The 23,602-nt window shown below is 40.5% G+C and overlaps 1 protein-coding gene across 1 annotated transcript in view; it reads left to right on the top strand.

Moving 5' to 3' along the window:
- Window positions 1-23,602, top strand: part of gria4a (glutamate receptor, ionotropic, AMPA 4a) — a 74,123-nt gene that overhangs the window by 46,584 nt on the left and 3,937 nt on the right. The window contains exons 11-17 of the mRNA XM_085916410.1: window positions 440-646; window positions 2,177-2,392; window positions 2,898-3,058; window positions 11,555-11,753; window positions 14,899-15,146; window positions 17,817-17,931; window positions 20,927-21,064. Of these exons, the coding sequence (XP_085772536.1) occupies window positions 440-646; window positions 2,177-2,392; window positions 2,898-3,058; window positions 11,555-11,753; window positions 14,899-15,146; window positions 17,817-17,931; window positions 20,927-21,064 (1,284 nt within the window). The remainder of the gene's footprint in view (window positions 1-439; window positions 647-2,176; window positions 2,393-2,897; window positions 3,059-11,554; window positions 11,754-14,898; window positions 15,147-17,816; window positions 17,932-20,926; window positions 21,065-23,602) is intronic.

Raw genomic sequence — 23,602 nt, 5'->3', positions numbered from 1 at the left:
ATCTGCACTTGAGTGGTGTTTCCTTGAAAGAAAGAAAATCTGTGTTCCCTCGTCTCGCTCACGTTTCTATTTGCCTCTTGAGCTCTCAAATGTCTCTCGAGTCATTTTTGATGAAAAGTATGTTGCAGCAACAAATCGGCGGTTGCCAAACTTCGAGATAACCACAATAGAATTTTATGTTGTGAAGATGGAACTGTAAAACTAACAGAAATATTGTGATCTTTCTGTAGCACTTAAGCTGTCAATCAATGTATACTTAGTTCTGTTGCTGTCGATTGTTTATGCTGAAATAAATGTGATTTTGCTCTTTATTGACATCTGTTTTCCCTTTTTTTGTTTTTCTGTCTTTATATATATATATATATATATATATTTTAGTTTTGTTTTTACATCACCAACTTCCAAACAGTGTCTTTCTCGCCTTATGCTGCTTTTGTAGGAGGGCCCCTATGTGATGCTGAAGAAGAACTGGGAGCTATATGAAGGCAATGACCAGTATGAGGGCTACTGTGTGGATCTGGCCTCAGAGATCGCCAAGCACATTGGAATCAAATACAAGATCTCCATTGTGCCTGATGGGAAATATGGAGCCAGAGATCCAGAGACAAAGATATGGAACGGGATGGTGGGCGAGCTTGTTTATGGGGTAAGGGCGGATGGATATTACATTAGAACAGTACCGTGCAAGTCTTGGGCTATCATTTCATTTATAGCTTGAGAAATGCTATTCTGATCATTAGGGCCGCAACTAACCATTAGATCAATAATTGATCAATCTGTTGATTAGGTTGTCGATGAATCAATGAACAGATAAAAAAAAAAAAAGTTGTAGTCCTTTATTAAAAACAGGACATTATTTCAGATTATATCTGTTATTATTTTCAATTTGTTCCTAGTATATTGATTATTGATATTGATAGACATTACTTGGCATCGGTGAATACACAAGTAAATACTCGTTCGGGGATTAGTTGGAAACAAAGGACAAACAACTTGCACTTCAGAACTACTTGTAAGTCTACATGTCAACCCCGTTTTCACACTACTCCATTATTTGTATGATATCGCTAACTATTCTCAAGAGGGCTTTAAATTCTATGAGCAGGGATCGAAGATCAGATAAGTTCCATATTGCCTCTCAAACCTAAGTTATGATATTCCACTATAATTTTAATGCCACCTGAACTAAGATGATTGGGGTACCAAAATATGTGCAGTGTTTGTTTGGAGTCAGACGCCATATAATTTGTGCATATGTTCGATGTTTTTGGTAGATCATTACAAAGATCCAATCATATATGTAAATTAGGCTACAAATTGTGTTTTTATGCAAATCTGTACACAAACAGTATCTTCTCAGGGTGCGCCAAGCACAGATGTTAAAAAACTAGGTAAAACTTCACATTCCATGCAGAACAAACTGCTGTTCCAATTAGTAGCTTTTCCTGCCACCGTGACCCCACCTTGGGCTCTCACACTCTGCTAGTTTATATGCTTATCAGAAGCTTTACATGCATCTTTCCTCCAGCCCAGCTTGGTCTCGAAGGGTTTAGTAATTCCTGAAGAATTTGGCATTGTGACCAATTATGCTGTCTGTCGACACCATGCACATTGTGAGTGAAGACAATGTCAGTCATCACTTTGAGAAAGTGTGAAAGCTGAGATTGTTGCACAGCAGCAACACAAATAATTGGCCTGCACTATTCTTGATGGAAGGTGACACTGCGGAAACAGCACGTCGACTAATCAGGTTTGATTTGTTCCGAGTGCTCGGTGTACTCCCAGATGAGGCATTGAAAGGGAAACACATTTGAAAGCCTCTCTTCTCATCCACTTTTTGTTTTATCTTTTCGTCTTTGTGTCACAATTGTTTCTGCGTGTTCATGCTCTGTAACTTCCTCTAACTTCTGCACATCACGACTAGGTTAGTCTAATCAATCTTCAATGCACTGTAAACTCACTCCCTCTTTCTATCTCGATGTACTGATTCAGCTCCTCATTTTCTTCTGCCTCAAACGACACTAATCTAAGTACTTGCCTATTCAATTGTCCTTGCTCTTCCCATGATCATCCTATTTTTACTATCTCTTTTTGCATAAATGGTGATGACAGATAAAGGTGCTTGTCTGGAAATCAATTGCCTTAAAATACAAAAGAAACCCTCTTTTCTGTGCAGAAAGCAGAGATTGCAGTGGCCCCACTTACCATCACTTTGGTTAGAGAAGAGGTGATCGACTTCTCAAAGCCTTTCATGTCTCTGGGAATCTCCATCATGATTAAGAAGCCTCAGAAGTCCAAACCAGGTGTTTTCTCCTTCCTGGACCCGCTGGCCTATGAAATTTGGATGTGCATCGTGTTTGCTTACATCGGAGTCAGCGTAGTGCTGTTTTTGGTGAGTGCTGGGGTGGTCGTGTTTTCACTGAATGAATGGATGTATGAAACTTAGACTATATTGGACACAAACTGCAGGAATTATATGAAACATTGTGGATGATTTTCACATATGCCAAGCGATATCATTTTTCAATCGTGAATAGAGGAATTAATTGCTCACACTACTCAGAAAAGGTTAGGACTATCCGGCTTTTGGGAATAATCGATGAGCCTAAAATGACCTTAAGTGAGCTTGATATGCTCTCTGAATGGCAAACTTCACAACAGAATGAATTAACTATTACATCGTTTGGTCCAATTATAATTGGCATTTGAATACTCCTCTTCATTGTTCTGTTCAATTTTGATCATATGAGACCGGGAGAAAGTCGACGAAGATAAAACTAGCAAAACTATACTTTTACTGTACTAGCATGACTTTTGTAAAGTGTCAATCCCATTCTTCTTCAAGTTTCCCTCTATTACCCTACTGATACTAAAGACGCTTCCCTGTGTTGTCTCAGGTGAGTCGCTTCAGTCCTTATGAGTGGCATGCTGAGGAACCAGAGGAGGGCACCACAGAGCAGGGCCCCAACGATCAACCTCCAAATGAGTTTGGCATCTTCAACTCCCTCTGGTTTTCACTGGGAGCTTTCATGCAACAAGGCTGCGACATCTCGCCGCGGTGAGTGTAGAAGATGTGCTACGTGACGTATCTGTGTGTGCGTGCATGGGGGGGGGATACCCTTTGTGGTTCCTCCACAGAATACTCTGCTATATATACTACATGTCTGTTTCAGACAAAAGCCGCATCCGGATATTGTGATACAGGCTGTTTACAACACCCAACACTTTATTCACTTTAGTACTGACCTGGGTTGCTGCTCCATGACATTGTGTGAAGATGTGAAAATATGCAGACGCCATAAATGTGAAATATGGAAGTATAAAAGGAAACATGGGCACACAGTCCCTCGTCCTTGTCTATATGGGGGAGAAAGTGTGGGACATTTCACAGTTTGCTAGGTGTCCTTAAATATTTAATGAACAACCGAAGAGGCAGAGTCCAGCTGTATTTTTAGAATATTTATATGAATATGGCATTCCATTATTGATAACTTGAGAATGCAGTTTATTGAAATATTGATGGACGTCATCCTGAAGACCTTAAGAGAGCAAATCTGAGGAAAGAAGGAGCATCAGGGAGAGCTTGACCACAATGAGACTGTGACCTGCTAATTCTTCAATAAATTTTAAATTGGTTTGATTTTATTAAATGTATTTTTACAACTATTCATTTTAGCTAGAATGTCCAAAACAATGTTCATATAACTGGTAATTAATGTGACAGTGTGTCGCTCGCATGTTTTAATTGGCACAGTTTGCACAGCGCACGTCCTTGCTGACTCATCCGAACTTACCACTACCAATATATTTCATGTGTTCAGTATCAACAAAATATTATTCATTACCATGGAAACCCACGAATGCTTCTTCCAGTAGTCAGTGTTGGTACATGCATGTAGTCGGAAAAAAGGAGAGGCATCCTTACGACAGAAGTAAATTAAAAAAAACATTGAGTTCCTTTGTCGCATGCCTACATATGCACGGCTAAATTTTGGTGGTAATCGTTCATGGCTTTTGGATGAAGACTCACCAGCCCACTTTGCTGCCTACATCTTTGTTGTATTCACAAAAACTGGATCAACATTCCACACAGTCCAAAAAAAGATTCTTAAGAACCAATTCTGTCACCTTTTTCTCTTGTTTGGATTTGTGCGTGGTATATGTAGGAAGTATTTGGCATGTTAAAATGATGAGACAATGTTGAATATTTAGCGCTGGGTCTTCAACCGAAACAGACTTTAACAGATGAAAGTAAAGATTTTGTTTTTGCCTCAAGACGACAAACTCCTTCTTCACTCAACATTAATAGCTGTACTAAAACAAAGCCTAAAAAAATAAAATAAACCTGCAGGGCCTTCTGTCTTTGCAAACTTTTTCACCTTAAGAACTTTTTCCTTCTGTGCTGTGTTTTCACATCTGCTTTAACAACTACAGCAGCATTTGGAGTAATGAACAAAAGTTGTATCTGCCATGACCCTTCCAGCCTTCTCTTTTGCGCTCATTCTCACTTTTGTTCATTGTCTCTGATTCCTCGCTCACCAGCAGCTGTCCTCTCCCTCTCAATCCCACTTTGTGCAAATGACAGGTCCATTCCAACCACAATACTAAAAAATACTTGTGCCATCCGCATGCATCAACATTCTGGCTCAAATGCAGTGTGCCTGAAAATGCAGAGTACACTTCACACGCCACCCTCTCACACACACGCACACACACACACACGTGCAGGCGACCTACACACAGAAATTCTTCATTCTCTTAACTCAAGTGTGTGTGTGTCTGCATGTGCAGCTGTCCTCGCGATAATGCGATACTTCACATAACGGTGTTCATCATCGAAATTGCCCGGCCTTGTCACCTCCAATACAGCACAACTGCTATAAAGACTAGGATTACTGCACTCATAAATGCCTGATTAAAATCTTGCAAAGGGAAAGCTGTCCTATATCTACTTTTTTATTTTCTACCTCATCTTGTTTCATCCACCAGATGTTTTTTTTAACAAAATGAAGAATATCATAAAATATAAAACAACAAAACTCCATAAATCCAAACTACAGTATTGTTTTAAAGAAAAAAACACTATTGTTTAACTGATAATATCTTTGTGGTTATTTACCACAGGGGCAGAGCTGGGCAATTAATCGAGTTACTACAATGTCAACATAAATAATTTTAAGACGAGACGAAAGCAAATGCCTCTCCACAAAAAATCTGAACTCTTTGCATTAAAAGCTACACTACCAGTACAAATTGTTAAACATTTAAAATGTTAATTTAATGGAGTAGTGTGTATTTACATGTTTTTTCCCCAAGAGGATAAACTCTCTTTCACACTATCCATAAAACAAAAACATTTTTTTTTAAGTATTTCCATTATTTATGCAAAGGTTGATGCAAGTTAAAACTTCAAGGGGAGGCTGTTTGGTACCAGGAGAAATACCACAAATCCCAGAAGAGAGAAACAACCAAATAACAAAACTTGTTTTGAACAATGTAATGTCACTTGCTTTACGATTAGTAATGGGATTTCTGTGAACAGTGTTTTATTTTAAATCTACAACGCCAACCCTATTAGGCTGATTCAATTAAAAGTTGCAGTGGTTTAGTTCAGGACAAATCTGAGGTCCAGAACATTATCATGTGAGAAACAATATCCACATCAACTACTATAGACGTCATCACCAACCGACAGACAAAATAAAAAGAAAAGGAATACTTTTTATTTTTACATTTTCAAATTGATCGAGAAAGATGATACCTGCTCAACTATGTTTTAAATTTGAGCTGTTGTTCCGAACAATCTAAATTAATAAACAATTTTCATCTGCTGTTCAGCAGTTAAAAATCTTTTTACCTTGAACTTTCTTGATTCTTTTGTCTCTCTCCTCATTGTCACTTAGGAGATGTTACAATCACACACTTCATAGTCTGTGTAATCAGACAGCTGCCAGAAAGCTAAAAAAACAAGACTACAGTAAATTCCCCCAAACTGCACTGATTATTTTTCAGCGTTTGTCAAAATAACGATGGGTTTGGCTCTGTACTGTCTAAAAAGAAGCCTGGCTCCGGCTCCAGTATTGAGAACCCCGATACCATGATTCTTAATATGCGATTCAGTTAGGTCTGTAGATTGTACGAAACTTTGTACACATTTGACCTTAGAAAACATTACTTGCACGGAGTCAAATAACATGTCACGAATGCCCACTAGCCTTCATGGTTGCTAAGCGACAGGAGCAGTGCAACAACTACGGGTGCTGGACTGAGTGCGATAAACGTCCTGATTAAGGCAGCAGATTGATTATTTAATAGGGCTGCAACTACTAATGATTATTTTTATAATCAATTAATCAGTTGATTCTCCTGTCAATAAAGTAATGGAAATGTAATTTCTAGTCTTTAATTACAAAACAGGATATTAGTTCAAATTGACTGTGAGGAAAATGCACAAACAAATCAATTATGATTCATTTCCTGGTTTGGTCTGCAACAGGTCAGAAAAGCGACAACAATGATGATTATTGTTTTCCAAAGTAAAAGCAAATTGCCACAATCTGTTTAAAATAGAAGTGTAGATAGTTTTAATTGAAGAATATTGCAGAGACTGCAGCTACAAATACATGCATGAACAAAAACAAACATGACCTATCATATGACCTCCTTGGCAGAGGTGATAAAAAGTCATGTGTAGACCAGCTAATGTACAAGCAGGTCAAAGGGAACACAGAACCTTTGCCAAGTTTGGAACATCTACCATCATTAACATGAGTTGCTAATATTTTCATAGTCTGATCTTCTCGGATAAGCGGAAGAAGATGGATGGATGGATGGATGGATGGATGGATGGATGGATGGATGGATGGATGGATGGATGGATGGATGGATGGATGGATGGATGGATGGATGGATGGATGGATGGATGGATGGATGGATGGATGGATGGATGGATGGATGGATGGATGGATGGATGGATGGATGGATGGATGGATGGATCTTCTCCATCTTCATCATTTCAACACTTATCTGGCATCAATGGAGATATTCAGGCTGACATTTATAGTGACGCTGGAAACAAAGTGAGGTCAAAGACCTCCCAAGGAAAAGGTTTTCATTGCTTGAATACAAACATCTTAGCGCTGATACTTATTGAATAAAAGGCCTTGTGCGTGCGCAACTATTTTGTGACCTTCTGTTGTGTATTCTCAAATACAGCACTTTTCTTTTTTTGTAACCTTCATGACCATCTTTGGGGAAACAAAAAAAGACATGTTTAAATACATCTGTGTGTGTGTGTGTGTGTGTGTGTGTGTGTGCGTGCGTGCGTGCGTGCGTGCGTGCGTTCGTGCGTGCGTGCGTGCGTGCGAATGAGAGTCGGTGTGTGTTGCGTATTGAGTTGCCATGATTGGTATGCGGCTTGCATCCCTCTCTCCCTGCTGCTGCAGTCATCTCTGCAGTCTGAGTATTACACTCACTTCTATTCAGGTCTTTTACTCTCAATCTACAGCCTGCACCATCTATATTTATCTATCTTTTGGAAAGATCGCGCCTTTCCAATTTTACATTCTATCACATCCAATCTCTCTATAAGATTTCCTTATCATCCTTCGGCAGATCTTTTCAAGGGTGCTCATGCTGATCCATTGTCTAATCCTCGACTTAATTAATTAACTTTCCATGACAAGTGCCGTGTGTGCGGTGGCACATGTGCACACACACACATTCCCGCGCCTTTGTGTTCACATGCATGGCAGTGAGTGGCAGGATACATGAAAGCATTAACACACAATGGCCCATATTGTCAAACTGACCTTGAGAAGACATTTACACCACCCGCCTGTCATCTTTCGGTTGGGACTTGTAGGGTGTTAATGTCACTGATTGGCAAGGTCACTGCAGAAAGGTGCAGGGGAAAAATGATGATGGGTATGTGGGTAATATTGGACTGGAATTGTTAACATTAATGGCAGCAAAGTGATGCTGATGGGGAGGAGGGTCGAGAAGGAGTGCAGCAGAGTGAAGTAAACCGATCAGAAGAAAACATCTCAGAGGAATTGGATGTCTTTGTCAATAAACATCTGAAATTACAGCTCTCGTCTGTGCTGGCTGGCGGCTGCGACTACATCTACAGTCCGGTGTATCTATGTGTGTGTTTGTCTGTGTGTGTATGTGTACACGCGTGCGCGCATGCATGTGTGTGTGCGTAATTTATCGAGTAAATGGCCCCGAGTGGCTTGAATACTTAATGATTGCAAGAGATCCATCTAATGGAATGACTAACAAACTATAGTGGTGCACTGAAGCTTACCAACTCAAATTGGTCACAAGGTCACCAATTAAAATCCTCTTGTAAAGTGCACTGCAATTCACTAATAATAGTTTCAGGGAGATCCTTAACTAGCCATCACACAATTAACTGCAACCCATCTGTAAATTTGCTCACCTAAATTCACCGGCTGATTCTGCACATCATTGTCCTTGTCTTATGTTATAATGTGTTAATATGTTTACACAAGCGGTACAAATAAAAAAAATGAAAATTCTCCAATTTTAGCCTAAATGTTCAGGTCGATGAATCGGTAGGGCCTTTGTGAACCAAAAATATCGGGTTTATTTTTCAAATAAAAATGGTATTTGGTTGAATGTGCTGTCTGTAATATTTAAAAGGGCGCAAGAGATGGACAAGCAGACCACATCGTGAGAAGATCCTGTTCTTAAGATAATGAAAAAAAATATTATGTCATCAAAAAAAATGCATTATTTTCTGTTCTTTGCTGTATTAATGGAGAAATGTTGTACCATTCGGATAGAACTGCTACTATGGCAACATCCACACTTAGGCCCAATGCACAGTGAGTGACTCAGATGCAGCTGAACTGTGGCACATGCTACTTCGTTCTGCAACTCGCCGCAACTAATTAAGAACTACCTGTTACTGGGTAGTCAACAAAGTGCCTGTTTGCTCTCTTTGTATTATGATCATAGAGCTACAGCAGCCAAAATAATTTTCTTTTTCCTTGACATTGCTTCAATAACATCAATATCTGATTACATCATCAAGCAAGGTTTTCCAACAAGTGGCAACCTCCAAAATTTGGGAGAAATACAATGCTGGGAAGGTACATTGTCATCTAGTCATGACAGCCACTGATTCAACACCTTTTCACCCTTCCAATTGTTTTACTCGCTCCATCTCTCTTTCAGACTATATTTGTATTAGCACAAAGCTTCTGCTTGGTTTCATGACTGTATGCAACAGACAGCTCTCTGCTCGTGGTGCCCTCAAGCCTTACCATGTCTTCAAGTGCACTGAATTGAGACATTCACCAAAAGAGGGAAATATTTACATCTGAGCATCCCATAGACATGATGTCGTATTACTACTATGGTTTAGAAAAGCCCTTTTTCCTGGGGAAAGTTGGAGGTCATGCTTATGTGGAGCACAATGTTCAGAGATGCATTTACTATATACAGAGAAAACTACACAAACTACACTGTTGGAAAATAATATTGACACACAAAATGGAAGAGATAGCCTCACTGAAATTGTTTGGTTCCGCACGGTGAGTAAAAACACACTTGTGTTGCATGCAAAGAAGCAACGTTCCCTTGAAAAGTGTCATGTGCAGGCTGTGAGAGAAAAAAAGAAACGACACGCCATTAATCTTTCACATACAACGATTGGGAAAGGCAATCTGTTGGCTATCATAGATGATACATGACCTGTCGGCGAATAAGTTGCCTGTTGCATATCAACACGCATATTTGCGCCGTCAAATAAATGTGTTCAAATTCGTGTCACATGAAGAATCAAGGACTTCACTCATCCAGCAACACTTACTTGCACACACACACACACACACACACACACACACACACACACTTGGTCACATGCATGCAAGTGTCCTTTCTGTCACAGCCTTATCTGAATGAAGCACACGTCATCGACCTCCAGGAGGTAAAAATCATCGCTAACTTGGTGCAAGGCCAAATGCTGTTTAATAACCACCTCTTTTTTCATGCTCTTCTCCTCTCTGGCAACACACACAAACAAGTCAAGGGCAATGCATTCGTTGCTAGACAAGTCATTTATCTATTTCCCTAAAGGACGTTTTTATTGTACATGTCCCAAGATAGAGAAGCTTTTTAAATGTTAAGATTGGAAGTTCAAAGCATTTTTGATGTGACCCGAAGCGGTGAGCCTTCTGGCTACCTGTGATTTTTGTTATAAAATGTTTTCTTGTGTTTGGAGGACTCGATAAGTAAATACATTTATGCAGGTCCGTGGCGAATGATTCATCTTTGGAAGCTGTCAGAGCTTTACATAACTGACACAATCATGAGCGTTTTATTCATAATGCTGACGGAGACAGTATGGGTCTGTCATGCCAGGGTGTCTTTTAGATTTAAACGTTTCTGAAGTTCAAGGCACGTCCCTGCTGATGAGCACTCAAGGCTCTATCCATATTGAGGAGCTAGTTTACGAAAGGACAGTCAATCTTGCCGACTTAGCAATTTGGTTGACCTTAGCAACTTTTCCAACTGCTCTAGCAACTAAGTATTTATTTTTTTCAAAGTTATGAGGTGAATTCCGGATAAGAAACTGATACCATCACAGAGTCAATCACATTGTGAATGTATATATTGCCCAAAAAGGCTTTTTGGAAACTTAAGACCCGAAATGTTTGCTTCCAAGTTGCAAATATTTTACACAGACGCCCTGCTTCACCTGTACAACTCCACATTAGAAACAACTGTGAAAAACTGTGAGAAAGCTGGATTATGTAGGTTGAGTATCTTTAACAAAAAAAAAAACATTGAGTCCTTGCTGAGTTTTTTGAAAACTAAGAAACAACACTGCCAAAGTGATTATAAAATCAATAGTTTCCCTCATGTGTCCTTTCATGTCGACAAAAGCACAGAGAAGAAAGATCTAAATGTTTTACAGAAGCGTTTCATGTTCACCATTCCAAGGTCTTTAAATGAAAAGAACTTCTATTTGATCAGTTTTCACTCCTCCCTCTCTCCCCTTACGCAGAAAAACAATTTCATGCAAACAAAGAGAGAATTGCCACTTCGGTTGATGTGTTCGCTCTCAATTGTGAGATAGAAAGGGTAAACATGGAGGAAGAGAAAAGAGTATAAGGGGGCTGAAATCACAATCAGCTCCATAGTCTTTTTTTATGGTGCGTACTGAACTGGGTTCTGGAAATGAAAGAGGTTTACTTGGCCGTTAATGTTGTCAAAGTCACGCATGCAGAGTTGATGAAACCATTTTGCAAAAACAAAGTAATAATTAAGCGCGTCTGTTTTTTCCTCTGCTAATCTCCATCGCTCTTGTTCTCATGTATTTTTTATCCCCTTAACCTTCACACTTCCTTGGTCCTTCGTCATCTGCTTGCAAACATCCCTCTCAAATCCCCTTCCTGATCTCTTCCTGCACCCATCCTCCTCTTCCTCACCCTTCCCACTCATTTCCTTTGCGCCACACTTCCTTTCCATCTCTCTCTCTCTCTCTCTCTCCCTCCTCCACCTCCATCTGTCTTCTCTCCAGGTCTCTGTCTGGACGTATTGTGGGAGGTGTGTGGTGGTTCTTTACCCTTATCATCATCTCGTCTTACACAGCCAACCTCGCTGCCTTCCTGACTGTGGAGAGGATGGTTTCCCCCATTGAGAGTGCTGAAGACTTGGCCAAACAGACAGAGATAGCCTATGGGACACTGGACTCAGGTTCTACTAAGGAGTTCTTCAGGGTATGGCCTTAATGCCCTTGATCATTTGCACTTAAATGTGATTACAAAACACAATATGACATTTGGGAAACATCAAGTGTTTTGTCTTGTGTTTACCATTTTCATCCATAAATAAGCAACACTGTGGCATGAAATCTTCTCTCTGCCATAAGCACCCTGACAAAAGAATACCAAAAGAAAACTAGGCTATGTGATATTTTATGTAAAACACACTATTCAACAGCGGCGGCATTGGCCACGGTACCTGTACAGAAAGCCGGTTTCAGACTTTGCGGTGTTAGACACAAAGCCGAGCAGAAGAATTCAGCTCTGACTGTAGGCAGGACGATGACAAACGAGCGTATAAACTGATTTATTCCACTGCAGGTGGGTGGTGAAGAAAAAAAATCGACGGCCATTTCCAGAGATTTTATTGAAAAAAAGCTTTGTTGAAATGGCACTGAAGTGCACCTAGCTTGGAGCTAAATTGGTGTAAAATTGTTAATAGCACTGTTTGCTTCTTTCTGGGGATCGACAAACCACCGTGACCTGATTTGCTGCTGGTCTTATCTATAAAAGCAGGTATGTCTGGAATTGTGGAGGACACTTCAAGAATGAATATGAATGCTGCCGGCAGAATAAAAAGCTTTTTTTTTCTTAAACTGCCACACAGAGAAGAGGAAGAAACTATGGGGACTGATTTTACCTGCAAAGACAGCTACACGATTTAAACTGCCAGTGGCACAGATTAAAAATTTGAAAACCCAAACCAAATATGATTAGCCATCCAGCACCGACACAACTGGTAGATCGCAAGGGTGGATGGACCTAATGTGAGAAACAGCAATGTGTGCAGACAGCTGTGACAACTTTTAACACAAAGTGAGGTTAGGAACGGCTCCAGCTCACAAGTGACCCTGAATGATAAGCTGTGGAAAATTAGTGCCTGAATAGAACCTGGTTTTAAATTTGAACCGTTATTGTGCATGCGAGGGTACATAATGTTCACACTAGTACTGCAGGTGTAATTAATGCGCATCATAAATCAGTTACCATATGCCAAATTGCTGAAGCATGAAACTGTTTGATATTTTATGAGGATGTTTTTTTAATCACAAAAATCTGATCAATTGCCATATGTTGCCATGCCCCAAACTTCCACAAAATTTTGTGGAACTGTCTCAAGAACTTTAGTATGATCTACACAGGCAAGAGTCACACTAATGTGGGTAAGAGCACTTTGCACTTTACGCTTAGTGAGTAATGAGTGGAAGGGTCTGGTAGAGAGTGGTAGCATGAAGTTTAAGTGGCTGAGAGAAGCCCAAGTTTGGCTTCATTCATTCACAACTTTTGCAGTGGAGTCTCGAGGGGGAAGCGCTAAATGCACTCTGTCACATGTAGTCATGCTTTGTAGTATTCCAAAGACTCTTGTGCTCATTGTGTGTGTTTACACACCAAATAACAGATTTAAAAGATATGAACAGTAGTGAGTGTGCTGGGTGGCTTGGATGGGAGGGGGTAGGTGTTTGTGGGGGGGGGGGGTATCAGAGCAGACAGTTTGTGCTTCTGTGAACAGATCTGGCATCATCAACATAACGAGCAGGCTGAAATCTGTGGAGGGTGAAAAAGCAATTTACTCCCCCACAGCTAAGGGGGATTCACCACCACCATTAATTATCAGTGTCTGTTTGTGTGACTATGTGTGTGTGTGAGTGTGAGCATATTCATAGGCCTATGGAAGCATGTGAATGTATGTGCACGAGCCTCATCCCTCTCCTCTGAGCATATTTGTGTGTCGATATATAATTAAATGTGTTTTTCAAAGTGCGGATGCTTGAAGGTGAATTCTCGCATCCATTTCCTCCTTCACCGCCTTACTCATTGTTCAAGAATCTGGAAAGAGCCACATCACATCGTCACACATCTTCACCCTTCTCGCTGCGGCGGAGTTGCACACTCATCATTGCCGCATTAACCTCCGGCACACGCTAACAGGCCACAACATTACAATCACTTGCACGTGTAGAATAAGATCCATTACGAACGTGGAATCAAATTTGTGGCTAATTTGGACGAATCATCAACAAATATCAGAACTATTAGAATATGATGAGCATATCTGCCTCTGTCAATAATTTGTGCGAGTTTTAATTTTGTGACAGTCAATATATGTGCAAACTGTACATGCAATTGTCTCCTCATTGCGAATTGTAACTGAATTTACTGCTATACTGCGATCACCGCTTATTAGAACAAACTGTAATCATAACAATTAGTATTGATAGGAGAACGGAAACAGACGGTGCTGCTCTCTAACCACTTTATTAACCAAAAACAAGACAGATGATTGTTAGCATAAAGGTTGAGTCTATCTTGGACATTGGAGGGCAAACAAAATCATATAAAGAGGAAGCGAGGGAGAAAGATAAGAGGAGGTGTCTGCTGGTGCTCTTGGATGCGAGTGTCATTATTATGCGATAGGAGTCCGTCATGCACAAGCTGCAAACATGAACATGCACCTCATTGAATGCAGGTCTCAGTGGTGGCATCTCGTCAAGAATAACGGAAGATGCTATGCTTGTGTAGTATCACTCTTGTGCTTTTATCCATGAGGACATCTGGTCTGTACACAATTGCAGTGATCGGCACTGGCAATCACTTGAAGAGAATATGATTGTCCTCCTCTTGGCGGGTCTAGCTATTTGTGTGGCTGTTGAGGCCGATCCCTAATTCACAATCTATTGCAATGGTGGCGTATGGAGGTTTCAAAGTTTTGGATTTGTTGTGCCGTTTTTGTGGTGGATCACTTCTTCGCACTGCTTTGCTTTTGAAGCAAAATGAAGGTCCTTCCTTAAACTGTCCGTACGACATTTATTACAAACGTGGCCTGTCCATTGGCAGGGATGACGGAAGTAATCTTGGTGGATGTGGCAGGTGCATGACTTTTAGTCTAACATAAGCCCTAGTTGGGCTTTAATTGCTGACAGTTTCAAGAATATATTCAGGAGAGAGGCAGGGGCATCGAACATTTTACTTTGAAATCTCTTGTTACTATATCCAATTATTTCTGTCCATAAAACATTGGCCAAGATGACACAATTTGCTTTGAAATATTCAATCATGGTCTTCATGAACTCCTCTGTTTTCTTCCTCCTCTTCTACCCAGAGGTCCAAAATAGCTGTATACGAGAAGATGTGGTCGTACATGAAGTCGGCCGAGCCAACCGTCTTCACCAAAACCACTGCCGAAGGTGTGGCGAGGGTGCGCAAGTCCAAGGGGAAGTACGCCTTCCTCCTGGAGTCCACCATGAATGAGTACACGGAGCAGCGCAAGCCTTGTGACACCATGAAAGTCGGAGGCAACCTGGATTCCAAAGGATATGGAATTGCTACACCCAAAGGCTCACAGTTAAGGTAGGTGGAATAGTGTAACAATAGGAAACAGTAACAATAGTGATACTGTGCTATTGCTGCGATATTCCACCTACCCTGCTGTGCCTTTTACACAACTATTACTGTCATTGCTGTTCGGTGGAAACTTCTTACTCACAAAAAAAAAAAACTGTCATTTAAAAACATTTCCCCCACACTCTGATGGCCTCATCAGTGGATGCAGCCACCAAAACAAGAAAATGTTTCTTGCACACAAAAAAAGTTTCCACCCAGCAGCAACTATAAATGTGTGCACATCATCATATCTCCTCTTCATCACCTTGAATCTTTTCTCATTGTGTTTCTCAGTCACTTCTTCTTTTTTTTTTTTTTTTTTTGCCATTGTTATGTCCTGTGGCACTTTATGTTGCTCCTCCTTTACACTTGTTTCTTCGCAGGGTCACCTTCCAGGTAACACTGTCCATGTGTCTGCTGTCTTATGTCTGTGTTTCTTCTAAGCAAAGCCATTGTAGTGTTGATCATTATAATGATGATGTAGGTTGGTGACATGACGGTGAGGAGGGGCAATAACCTCAAGCTACAGCCACTGCATCCACAACCAAAAGGGAAAATTATAGGAAACAGCAATAAAAGGAACTGACCAGAGGGGCTTGACTAATGGGGGACTTAAAATTCATCAAACCCAAAGGTTTAACCCTTGTTCCCTTAAAGTGTGGATACAGAGATTGACTTAGGGAATTTAAGCCACAAAAGTGTTGTTGTTTTCCCCTCAGGAGACATTTGTTTACTTGACACATATTCTTGCAGGGCCTTCCCTGATGTGAAATGTGTCAGCTGAGGGGAAATAAGGAGTCAGACAATTCAATTTCTCGCTCACTCTCTTTTTGTCAACTTGTACAAAAGGCAAAGCATCATGTCTGTCCTATAACTTTCCCCCGTGAGTGGTGAAATAAGTCCCTCAAATACCAATGGCGAGGGTTAGACGCCCTCTGCTTATAATATGAATTTTCAATTTTTATGAAGTGGCAGCCAGTGAGTGTGTGGTCTTTCCTCCCATAATTATCTGTAGTTCTATCTTCTTTTTTTTTCCAATCAACCCAAATATGAGGCGAAAACGTGTGGGAGCGTGAATATGTGAGACTGCCTCTCCTCATAAGGTCATGTTGGTGAACGAATGTTCTCTGATGATTATAATCACTGCATTTTGAAATCAATTTTGAAACAATATGGGACTGTTTATGAACTGTTTTTCATCCATTGCTTTAAATCAGATAATCATAGCTTGTAGATTAGAGCACCCCAGAGAACACTGTCTTTATCAATATCTCTGAAATCTCTTTACTCGTGAAAAAATTCTCCCCTCCAACTGAACACAGACAACTTAACCTCTAATTATGTAATTATTACCAGTTGCCCTACACATGTGCTCGTCTAGATGAGCTCCAGTTTTGCAGATATCATCCAAAATACACACAACAATATAAGCACCCATCCATTTTCTAACGCTTATAATAATGCCGGACAGAAAGGCTCAATTTGAGATTTGAACCCAGAACCTCGGACAGTGAGACAGACACGGAAGCCTCATGGTCCACCACAGGACAGCTGACATTGGAAGAAAAAAAGTGGCAATGATTTTAAGTTCGCATGGCTGACAGGCACGAGGAAAAAGTATTTCAGTTTAGAGCACCGAGATGTTTTTCAAGGGGATGCCAAAACCCCTTGGGGCACACCGTGCTGCGCACAAAGCAATCCTCAAAAGTTAAAAGTAGTGACCGGTACAGGATGGATAAATGTGTTCAGATTTTTCCCAGCATTGCCGGCAGACGAGGTTTTTGTTCTCAGTGGTGCCTTGAGAAATGTGTGACCTGACTTAAGAGTTTTTTTACATAAAAGCACTGACTGTATGGTGACAGTGGTCAACCCAAGTCACGAACAAGACCAGATAGTAAACAATTCATGATTCCGAGTAGAAATTTAGTGTCAAAGTAATACACATTTAGAGGGGAAGTCAACCCCAAAATAAAATCCACATCATATTTCCTCAAGTAACAATCAATCAAGGCTCATCTTGCTGGCTGTCACATTACCAAACTCCAAAAAACATCACCCATTCATAGACTGACTGTATGTTGTTCTGTATTTACAGACAACAACCGAGTATTTTTCAAAAACTTGCACTTTGAGATCCAATTTCAAATCTAAAAGCCAGTCATCTGTCCCTGAATTTTGTTTTGAGGTCACAATCCCTTCAGGGGTGTGAGCAGGAGGCTTGCGGGAAAGTGGATACATACACACACACGCGCGCACACACACGCACACACAGGTTGCGACTAGCTGGAGGGTAGTGAAGCTGCAGGAGGGGACAAGAACTCCATCAGCAGGCTACAGCCCTGGTTAACACTGTACAGCAGCAATCTGGCATGGTGTGACAACTCTTGCACAGATAGCATTTGCATAAAATACATTTATAGGAAGAGAGCAAAAGAGATAAAGAGAGTTTTTTTTCTGAGGTGCTTTGCATCTCCTTTCCAACCCTTCTTAGTTGTCCTCCCCTTGCTCCCATGTCCCTCACCTTTTTCCACCTGGCATTGGTGCCCATCCAGCTTGTCTGTCTTTCCTTCTATCCTTTGCTCTGACCAAACTATCTTATGTCCTCCCCCCTTCCTCCTTTTTTTTTTTTACTTTAAGAAATGCGGTCAACCTGGCCGTGCTAAAGCTCAACGAGCAGGGCCTGTTGGACAAATTGAAAAACAAGTGGTGGTATGACAAAGGAGAATGTGGCAGCGGGGGAGGGGATTCCAAGGTTAGCCCTCTCTGTCTGCCCCACCCACCCTGAGGGAACGGGGGTCAATCAGCGGCTGGGGAGCCTGAGATGGCCCCCATCCTGTAGTAATGCAAGCATCTGCCCTGGTGAAGAGTGTTGGCAAAGAGCAAAATTGGAGTCCAAAACCTCCTGAGACACCACCTGCTTTGAACGTAGACTCAAGGTTGCAGCTGCTGTCAATAGTGTGCACCTTTTCCCACATGGAAAGGTTCAGAGTGTTCTCACAGACTACAACACTTGAGCCTTTTAAAAGATAAAAATGTCTCTAAAAATACACTTTGATGGATCTGTTAAACGTTATCAGACAACTGTACCAATACCAAAGTATCTGACACTTCTTTCTGAAAGTAAAGAGCAAGGTGGTGTGGAGGTTCTGTGTTGAATAGAGCCAAGAAGACAAGCTCCAGGTGCTGTAAAGGCAGGAATGTTCGCCCCCTAGTGGTGCTCCGGGGAGAGACGTAGACACTAAATTTGAGGAAAGTGGAAGAAAGTCAATTTATCAGAAAGGCTAAAGTGTATGTAGGACTGGTAAAATTAAAAATAAAGAAATGTCATCATAAAAACAAATATAAAAAGCTAATTGAAAAATAAACAAAAGTATATATATAAATTGATGTTGATTCATAGCTTTATTTTTGTATTTATTTTGACACTTATCTTTAATTTAAAATCTGTTTTATTGTTATTTTTGTGTTTTGTTTTACTTTCTTTGTGTAATACTTTTTTTTTTGTTGGTCAGTTGGTCTTGCATAAAAGTAACGTATTTGCTGCAGTTTCACTCAGCGGTATTGTGGATGAATAATTGACAGTGGTATGGTACAATTACACTATAAATATCCACTTTGTTTGTTTTGTATTACAAAAATGCTTTAATTTATTTTGTGAAAACAATATGCCCAAACCACTTTTGAATTATAATGCTACAGAGCTACAGAATATCACTTCTACAGACAGATTCCAAACAGATAAAATTATATACCGATGCTCTTGACAACATAATAATAAAACATGTCAGCAATACGGGTAATAAGGACAATGATACATTTTTATAACAACTTTAATTTCACAAAGCTAAATCTATGCTTTGTTTGGGTGCGAAATTTTTTAAGGTAGTGAGGGGGGTGTAATCCTCCAAATTTCCTCTTAAATTTGTCTAGGTGTGAAATGCTGAATTACCAAGTATTTCATTGCACACCTTTAACAGTGTTCAATGACTAGACACCGCCGCAAGCAAATGGCAATGCCTATCCTGCATTTTAATCATACAAATATAATGTTAAATGCCACAATGGTGTCAAAAGACTTACTAAATGTGCTGTGCCAGGCGTTCCACTTTCACCGTCTCTCCCAGCCACAGCACAGAGCTACCACAACGTTCCTGGCTGGACAGTATTTGTGTGCAACTTGCTAAAGAACAAGCTGGGGTAGTATGGTTGTGTTACGTAAAGTGACAAAGGTGGGTCCCACTCATATGTCTGTAGCTCACGTAGCTCCACTCCCCCCCCAGCCCCTCCTCAAGGAGCATACACACATGTACTCAGTGGGATCCATGCTAGGTCACTTGCTCTCAACTGATGAACTACTTGCTAACATTGTGACTGAGCTGTGCAATGCATATATGTGAAAGATTTTAATAACATAAAATAACATGTCCTATGATGTTATTTATGTTATTTTTACACGCAAAGAACCCCGGTAAACCTTGCCGTTTTGAAACTGAGCGAAGCGGGCGTCTTAGACAAACTGAAAAACAAATGGTGGTATGACAAGGGAGAATGTGGACCCAAGGACTCTGGAAGTAAGGTCAGTCCCACGCTGCTACAGCCCAGAATGCTAGCCTGAAACTTTCATCCTCAACATGCTCCAGATTACTGCAACTACTGTCCTAGCAACACCTCCAAATAATACTATATCTATATCTACAGCAGGAGAGAAATGTTTTTTTTAATATCAGGATATGGATGTGGTGATAAATCACATTTAGCAAAAAGCATCCAATATCTTAAAGCGCAGATTATCGCTTTTCGTTCAGTTTCTGTAGCAATCTGTGGCAATCTCATTTTCATTGCACTTAGGCTCAGGAATCTAATATTGACGGTGCACTACGCTCACGTTCATCTCATTGTCATAATCGGAAAGCTAAGACTAAAGAGGCAAAATTGTGTTCCAGTGCCTATTTTGCAGACATATAAATGTACATTTACGCAAGTAATCCTAGAACCCTAATTTCAAAAGTTTGCAAATTTGCTCTGCTGTCGTCTTAAACCAGCAACCAAAGCAACAGTTGTTGAGAATTTTTTTGCACAGGCGGTGTACTGTAAACAACCACTAAAAATGTCATCTTCTAAACAATTACTCAATTATATCACATCCAACTGCAACTGTTTGTTCCCCCTGCAAAATTGGGGAGAAGTTATTGAAGGATAAAACATGAACATATTAAATCTCAATGAGCTAAACCAGAAAAGATGCAAGTTGTTTTGAATGTTTTTGGAAGTGCAGTCAAATGTCTTCATTGCTAAGATAATTGCCAGCTCTCATTCAAAAAAAGACTATTAATTTAAGATGTTTTCTATGATATGTTTGGTGCCTACGAATCTAGACTGTACTGGAGAACTGGTAGTAGGAGTAAAAGTACTAACTGTCGCTATAGAATTGTTTATCGTGAAGCAATGAATGCAGAATCATTCCAGATGCATGACATGATTACAGCATATTGACTTGGAAGCAATTACAACTGGATGTGTCTAACCCCCTGTACCCCCTTGTCTCTCTTCTCCCCGTTCCTCTTACTATTTCTTCTTTTTTTATGTTACTCTTTCCATCCCATCTCGAATCTCTTCACTCGCCCCCACCCCCCCTGTTTTTATCATCTTTGATTTTCTTTCACTCTGATAACCATCGACAACATCCCCCTCATTGGCTTCTACCTCACCCCCTCCCCCAACACAACTCCCCCTCCTGCTCTTCACAGGACAAGTCATCTCAGGCCCTGAGCCTGTCTAACGTGGCCGGGGTCTTCTACATCCTCGTGGGCGGCCTGGGCCTCGCCATGCTTGTGGCGTTGGTCGAGTTCTGCTACAAGTCGCGGGCCGAAGCCAAACGCATGAAGGTGGACCTTAGTCCCCCCCACTGCCCCAGCCCCTCCCCAAGCACCCAGAATCTAGCCACTTATAGGGAGGGGTACAACGTGTACGGCTCCGAGGGGGTCAAGATCTAGGGGTAGGATTTAGAGGCTGCCGTCTAGGTGGGGTCATTATGGTGGTGATGGTGGTCATGGTGGCGCTGTAATTTGTTATGTTCATGCCAGAGCCTGTCAATGCGGAACCGTGTTGTTCTTCATGTGCTCATGACTACGTGCGGTCAAGCATTGTGGAACCAATGATGATCATTTTTGTTGTTGTTGTTTTGTAATGAAATCTTATTGCGGCTATTTTATAGACCTAAAACATTTCTTTCTTTGTTATCCTGGTTCCACCGTCTTTGGCTGCAATATAAGGATGAAAATGATGATGACGTGACAGTGGCGGTGATGCTCATAGCTAATAACACAACTAGACAACTGCATAATTATGAACAAAACAATGGAGCAGGGATGCACAGCTCCATCCTCACATGCTGTTATATGAAAACAACACTTTAGATGTAGATGATTGTGGTACAATGGAAGTGCATGTTTTGTTTTAGAGAGAGAGCTAGGAATCATATTCAAGTTGAAACTGACTCTATTCAATACATCACACTTACATTCACACTTATAGACAAAAACTAATATGCATGTTTCTGGAATGTGGGAGGAAACTGGAGAATGTCCATACAAGCACAAACTACACAAAGCAACATTTCACAACCTCAGAGTCTCAACCGTGAGACTATGTATTGTTTCTGTACGCAACATAGGGTCGGTTTTACACAGACCTCGACTGTTTCACACAAATATCCTCATCCGACTCCCAACTACAAGCTAATTATATTCAGCGTCAACACTAGCTTTCATCAGTTGTTTTCTCACTTTCAACACTAATGTGATAGAAATCACACTAAGGAAGCCCACGAGTAGCAACAGACTAGTATGTAAAAACCATTGAGTACTGTACATTACAACGGCTAAGGAGTACAGTGACATACAGTAGTTGTGATTTCCATTCAAACAAACATGGAAGGTGTTTGTTTAGTGGAGCTATGCATCCCTGTTGGTAGATAGACCAAAGAGGTGCTAATCCAGCCCTGACAACTTCAAAACAAGACCAGCATAGCTGCAGGGGGGAAATTGATCAACAAACACTTCATGTAGCACAGCTACTTAATGATGTTGAAAAGGGCCGATTAAATGAAATAAAACACGCTGACAGTGGTGGAGCTAGAGGGTGGACCGCAGGGGCATTACTGCCCTCCTCCTGAAATATGCTGGGACCTTCAAGGTGCCAGAGCAGATGATGACAATTTTATTTTCCCATTTTTTAGGTAGTCATTTATATTCCACATTACATAGTACAATGAATCTTTATCACCATTTTCTGAAGAATTTTAGGCCTTTGTAAAAATAATTGTTTTTTGTTTTGCTTGTTTTTTTGTTTTTTGGTTTAGATAGCCCCCCACCCCCACCCCCTCCCTCCAAGGAAAGAAATCCAAGCTCTGGCCATGCACACTCATTTAATAAGCACACAACCTAAACGGAAATATTTGGGTTGTGTTACTAAAGTTATACAAATGATATGTGCATAGACATCATTGAGTAGCCTGTCCATGTAAAGTGGCCCACCCTACTCCAAGCGGTCTCGGCACTTACTCCCTCTCTATAAATCTGAATCCTTGAAATAAAGTTTCACCTTTCTGTTTTCCTTTGTCTTTCTCAAATCCTCACCCTCCAAAAATGTTCCCTTTTGAAATACAACCTGTCCAATTGTAGAATCACTTCAATCCGCACCCTATCAAACTTCCCCCACCTCACCCCAAACAGCATAGTCACTATAAAATGCAGATGTCAACAATTCACATTGTCACTTTGTTGCCTGCTTGTACCTTTTGCCTTGATCAAGTACGTCAACATTTAATGCAGTGATTGCCTTTCTGTGTGATCCATGCTTTGGGGGGGTGCATTCACACCAGGCATTCCAAAGTTGATTTTAGATTGTTGTGTTTTTATGACAAATTCCAATCAATTATTGGTGAAAATCAGTCAAAATGTTTGATTTGTAATACCGAGACTAAAGCATATATCAAGTGTTTTACTACAAGATTGATTACTGGAAATAATTAGCAAGCAAATTTTATTCATCTTTAATGTTTCTACTCGGCTAACCAGGTGTTACTCCCTGTTTACTTTACTCTTCCATTGTCAAAGGCTATGGACGAGAGGAACTGCCAATCTGGGGCAAAGGTTTTTGACCGTTTGAGTGTACCCGCCAGTACGTTCGACCGTATATGCGAGTCATTCAAACATATTGAATATGGCTATTTACTTACATAAGCGCATACCCTGTGATATTATAGGAAAATAATAGTAAAACCATAAAAATACAAACAGTGTTTGCATGTTTCATTTTCTAGCATATTGGTATAATGTAGGCCAAATGCTAAATAAAAGTTTTTTATTATTCACACATGCCCAAGTAGCTTTTTATTATTCACACTTGCCCAAGTAGGATAC

The sequence above is a fragment of the Syngnathus leptorhynchus genome, chromosome 7 (assembly GCF_054491065.1).
Source record: "Syngnathus leptorhynchus isolate UIUO chromosome 7, UIUO_Slep, whole genome shotgun sequence".
NCBI classification, from domain to species: Eukaryota; Metazoa; Chordata; class Actinopteri; order Syngnathiformes; family Syngnathidae; genus Syngnathus; species Syngnathus leptorhynchus.
This window is presented reverse-complemented; position numbering and strand designations above follow the sequence as displayed.